The 5,473-nt window shown below is 35.2% G+C and overlaps 1 protein-coding gene across 1 annotated transcript; it reads left to right on the top strand.

The window, feature by feature from the left end:
• The first annotated feature begins 2,633 nt into the window (after positions 1-2,633).
• On the top strand, positions 2,634-4,965 carry LOC126591242 (uncharacterized). The gene is made up of 3 exons (XM_050256825.1): positions 2,634-2,846; positions 4,051-4,256; positions 4,461-4,965. The coding sequence occupies exons 1-3, from the start codon at positions 2,757-2,759 to the stop codon at positions 4,717-4,719; spliced, it is 555 nt and encodes a 184-aa protein (XP_050112782.1). The 5' UTR covers positions 2,634-2,756; the 3' UTR covers positions 4,720-4,965.
• The last annotated feature ends 508 nt before the right edge of the window (positions 4,966-5,473 follow it).

The following is a 5,473-nucleotide window of genomic DNA, read 5'->3' on the forward strand; positions in this document are numbered from 1 at the left end:
GGTCTTGTGCCAATGAATGTGCTGGATTTGCAGGGATGTTTTTGCTCATCGGAGGGTGGGCCGCTCGGTGCTTATGCGTCAAACACAAAATTTGTAAGTTCAGTTGCTGCAGAAATTCTTGCTTTCATTGAGGCCGTGCTTATTATAGCTTGGGTTGGGTATTGAAAATATTTATGGATTGAAATAGACTCCATGTTAGTTATTCACTATTTTTTTAATTAAGGCTCCTAATGAGGTTCTATGGTTCTGATGGTGGGATGAAAGAATTGTCTCTGACAACTTAGTTAAATGCAATTTATATGTACACATATCTATAGAAGGAAATCAGGTTGCTGATGTTTCAGCTTCATTTGGGACATATAGTTATGTTTATTATTGATGTTCTACAATTCCAGATTTTGTAGCATTTGCTCATGCTTGTGACATTTCGTTCTCTTTAGTATCGTTTATCATTTTCGTTGATCGATTTGTCTTTGTGGGTCTTGGCATAGTCCCTCCGCCTGTATCTTTTTCGTTTACTTTCATTTATTATCAATAAATTTAGTGGAGAAGGGACCGGCAGGGGTTTCTAGGTGTAATGGTCCCAACTCTTTCGGGGAAGGGTGGGTGCCTCGCAAACGACCATTGCTAAAAAACTAATCTCGCCTAATCTTTCTCCATCTGAGATTAAAAGAAGATGGTTTGTAAAGCTTCATTATTCTCTACAAACTATGATTCCTTTCTACTTTATCCTACCACTTGTGTTAAGGTTTGTAAATTTTTTGTTAGTTCTCTCTCTAATGAGTTTAATAATTCTTCTAATAGTATAGATGACGCCATGCAACGGTTACAAAATATAAAAACTCATTGAGGATAATTATGGTTATTGTGAATAGATCATGTTATCGAAGCATATGTTAATTTTAACTTTCGATTACTTTGAAATTTGGATATATGTTATGATGTTTTGAGTTAGTAATTTTATAAATACTTCTACATTTGTGAGAAGCCTCTCTTCACACGAAATCTTGACTCTGCCATTATCGATTATTAAACGCCCAATCTCACGATGCTCGTGTTTCTTGTTAACCGCCAAATCTAACGAACAAGATAAGGTGAGGGCACAGAGAATAAAGCACAGGTTGTAGTGTAGGGTATAAATCCAGAAAGGAGACGATGAAAGACGAGCAAACACTGAAAGCAAGGATCAAATCTTCTTCCTTCATTCGTGCATTTCACGAGTCCCAAAAATACCTCAATATCAGCCGTTGGATTTGATCTATCTTGTTGATGAAAAAGCCTACTGGCCTTTATACGCTTAAGAAGCATCCATTGATTCTCTCTGTCTCTCTCCCAAAAAAGGATCCTCTCCGAATCTCTTATACCAAATTCATCAATTCGGATTTTTAAAATTGATGCAACGACTGGAAACTAAAAACAGAAATCTCATTTAAAAGTTATAATAAATTAACAGTTGAATTAAATTTTAAAAACCCGAATAGATGAATTTAATGAATTTGATGAAATGAATCCGGAGATGGTCCATTTCCCTCCTCTCTTCCCCTGTCAACAACCACTACACAAATAACCCCTCACCGACACCTCACCGACAATATTGATTACATCATTATTCATATGAAACGCTTTCTGGTGTGGTACGGATCCTTTAAATCCATCTATGCCAAATTTACCCCTCCACCAATAAAAGGCTAAGCTTTTCTTGGCTTCTTTGAGACATAATTAAGAAAAGTATGTTAAATATAAAAAGTGATTATTTGGGATGTCCAACTGTGACATGAAAGTCTTGCTGCATATGCACATTGTGTTTATATATCATTTTCCAGCATTAATTGATGATGGAACCTTTTTTATTGAAAAATTGTAAGTAGCTTGGGGAATTTGAATTTGTAACATACTGAGATTCAAATGACAACCATCGGTTTAACTTATTCATTTTAAAAAAAAATCAATTATCAAAATTACTGGCATTCTAGCTTTTCACTTTGCATGTGATAAAAACTCTACAAAATTTATAGAGCGAGAAAGTGAATGGCAGAATTTCAAATTAAAATCATTAATTTCTTACAAACAATAAGAATTGAGATTTTTTAATTATTAGAGATGGAAACTTCGAACTTCGAACTTTGAACATTTTTCAACATTTGAAAGAGAAGTATCATTGGACTAATAGATAATTGATAATATAAATAAAACCTTAAAGTCTGTTTTTTGTTAGACAACACTAATATGCTAATATGCTATTCAGTATGAGCTCAAACAACATGTTTTCATTTTGTTTGTATCCTCCACTACTTTCATCAAACACACATAAATTTATTAGTTTTTTTTTAATGCAATATCAATAAGAAGTATGCATCTTAAGTGATTAAGAACCTTAATTTTTGTTTTTGAAGTCCTAAATATGATTCTGCCTTTCACAGTTATTCCTGGTAGTATAAAATAGAATACATAAGAGAAATTTAACTCCCAATATTCCCTTGACCAACAATGGCTATTTTGGTAATTTAACCAGGTGATAAACCCATTTTCAAGTCACTCAACTGGTGGCATATAGCTTTCTGATGGTAATAAATCTATTCACTATTTTTTTTTTCTAAATATTTCTTCACTTATTCAATACATTTCAGAGTTGGATTTTGTATTTAGAGGAAGAAACAGATAGACAAAGGGTACAAATTGTGGACTAGAGAGAGAGAGAGAGAGAGAGAGAGAGAGAGAGAGAGATCTGGGGAGTAAGTGAGTGAGTTCTTGAAGCTATGGCATCCAAGCTTCTACTGATTACGGTCTTCATCCTCAATGTCATTGCTTTTGGGCTTGCTGTTGCAGCTGAGCAGAGAAGAAGCTCTGTAAGTTCTCTCTTTCCCCTTTTTCTTAAGCTATGAAAATTGTCTTTTAATGGATATGTTTGTAGAGACAATTGAATTTTGATTCTGGGTTAGTGCAATATCTGTCCTTTTGCTGTTATGTTCTGTTTGGTTGCTGAGAAAATGCAGGAAACTCGATGCATTCTGTTTTAATTCTTGGGGATTAAAGAAAATAAAAGCAACCCATTTGGTATTTGATTGGCCTAATACTTTTCGATTTTAATTTTGTTATTCTGATCACATCGGGCCCCAAAATGTGGGTTCAATCAGAAATGCGATAGGCAATAAAATTGTGTTCTTGCTGATACAAATAATTTGACTCCATGGCCAGATCTACTGATATTGATTGTTTTCTTGTAGTGTTGTTCTTCTGTTCATGTATATGATTTTCTTGGAGAATTTGTCGGAGCAAATTGTAATGATTGCTGAAACATATTCAGGCAAATGTAATTGAATAAATTGGTGTTCTTGAACGAAACAACTTGTTTTGGGAGATTTTTGAGCCAAATAAGAGAGTTTATTTACAAAGAACTTCAAAAGTCGCCCTCTTTCGTTCAGAATTGTTGGTTGAGCATGAGAGTTGTGATTAATTGCAATGGGGTTTGTATCTCGGTTGGTTAAGAGCATGCACCCTAGCAACACGCAGGTCCTTAGTTCAATTCCCCGTCCCCCCAGTATCGATTGTATCACACACAAAAAATAAAAGAGTTGTGATTAATTTTGTATCCAAAAAACTTCCTTCTTATAATTTGTTGTTGATTTAGCCCCGTACCTCAGTCAGCATAGGAAGTAAGATTCCACAGAGCTTTCCCCTCCCCACCATAAATTAAATAACTGAAATCTTGACATGAGCCAAATAATACGCTATATAGTTTTGCTTATGGTTGGGCCCCTTGGCAGTGTCGATTATATGACAGCAATTGCTTCTTGCTATATACTATATAGTACATAATACATATCTACTTCTCTCAAATTGTCATAGCTTCCCACTACGCAATTATATATTTCACTTAACCCTTTGAGTAATCGAACCGAGACCTTAAAGTAAACCAGTTTTACATTCATCATATTCACATCTAAACTGGTTTATTCATTCTCAACATAATAGCATAAAAGAAGTGCATTTGTTTCTGATGTATGAGGTAGTCCTTGCTAACTAACAGTCTATCTGCGTTGTTAATGGCAGGCAAAGGTCGTTCAGGATACTGAGGTGAATTACAACTACTGTGTCTATGAGTCAGACATAGCAACTGGCTATGGGGTTGGTGCATTTTTGTTCTTCTTGGTAGGTCAGGTCATTATAATGGTGGCAAGCCGATGCTTCTGTTGCGGGAAGCCATTGAGGCCTGGAGGGTCAAGAGCTTTGGCAGTTATCCTTTTCATAATCTGCTGGTAAGATTTATAACATACTGAGAAAACTGTTGCCTAATGGATTGAGTATAATTTGTCGATTTAATTAGATCAACACATTTGTTTCTTATAAATGCATGCTAAGTTTAGATTTTAAGTTCGACACCAAAATTTAAGGTTCACATCTTGCAATGGATTGTCATATAGATACGATGTACTTACACTTCTTGATGTTACTCATACCAGGGTATTGTTCTTAATCGCTGAGGTGTGCTTGTTGGCGGGTTCGGTGAGGAATGCATACCACACCAAGTACAGGACCATTTTCAGCGAAAGCCCTCCAGATTGCCAGCAACTAAGAAAGGGAGTTTTCGGTGCAGGGGCAGCTTTCATTTTCCTCACCACAATTGTTTCTGAGTTCTACTATGTTTGCTATTCCAGAGCCAGGGAAAGCTTCCAGCCATACGGGGGAGAGGCTGCAGTTGGTCTCGGAACCTTCAAATGATTTCATCGTCATCAGAATCAACGCAATAGATGGACATAATCGTCATTATATTGTATTAGATCATTTGACCATGTCTGGACTCCCACATTTCATGTTTTGAGTTTCATAATGATGTATTGAAGGGTTTGGTTCAGTTGAGCTTGTATTTAGTGTGTATTAGTACTTTATATTTTTTACACTACCGTTGAATTTTTTTTCTCTGATTGTCAAATATGGTATTAATAATAGAAAAATCATTGCTTGTAATCTGTTGAGTGTGAATCGGGGAATCAAGGGACGTTGAATGTGCTTATAAGACAGTTACTTCTTATTTTGCCAATTTAATTTATGATAAAACTTAAAGGGACTTTCTTTCAAGAAAGTTCATGTTTTGTCCAAATGGCGTCCGTTAATCTTATCAATAGGCCTCCCACTGAGTGGTATGTCAAAAACAAAAGTGAACTTAAACTCTGTTGAACTTAAAGATTGGTGCAATGTAATTAAGCCTAACATATACGTTTCTTAACTATTACATAGTAATCTTTGCCTAAAAATAGCAAAATCTCACTTGGGCAAAACTACTAAAAGTTTGTACCACGAGGGTTTTAATCTTAATTCTTTTAGGGAAATTTTAGGGTAAAGTACAAAAAACTACCTTAATTATTGGTGTACAACACTTTCATACCTTATTTTTTTAAATTAACAATGTCATACATCATCTTACAAATTTGTGCCAATGTCATACCTCCGTCAGTTTTTCTGTTAATTTCTCCGT

This window comes from Malus sylvestris, chromosome 11 (assembly GCF_916048215.2).
Source record: "Malus sylvestris chromosome 11, drMalSylv7.2, whole genome shotgun sequence".
Taxonomy (NCBI): domain Eukaryota; kingdom Viridiplantae; phylum Streptophyta; class Magnoliopsida; order Rosales; family Rosaceae; genus Malus; species Malus sylvestris.

Excerpts from the sequence above, each read along its gene's own strand:
- LOC126591242 (XM_050256825.1), top strand. The coding sequence starts at position 2,757 with ATGGCATCCAAGCTTCTACTGATTACGGTCTTCATCCTCAATGTCATT. Across the intron at positions 2,847-4,050 it reads CTGAGCAGAGAAGAAGCTCT|GCAAAGGTCGTTCAGGATAC; the intron begins GTAAGTTCTCTC and ends TGTTAATGGCAG. Across the intron at positions 4,257-4,460 it reads ATCCTTTTCATAATCTGCTG|GGTATTGTTCTTAATCGCTG; the intron begins GTAAGATTTATA and ends TACTCATACCAG.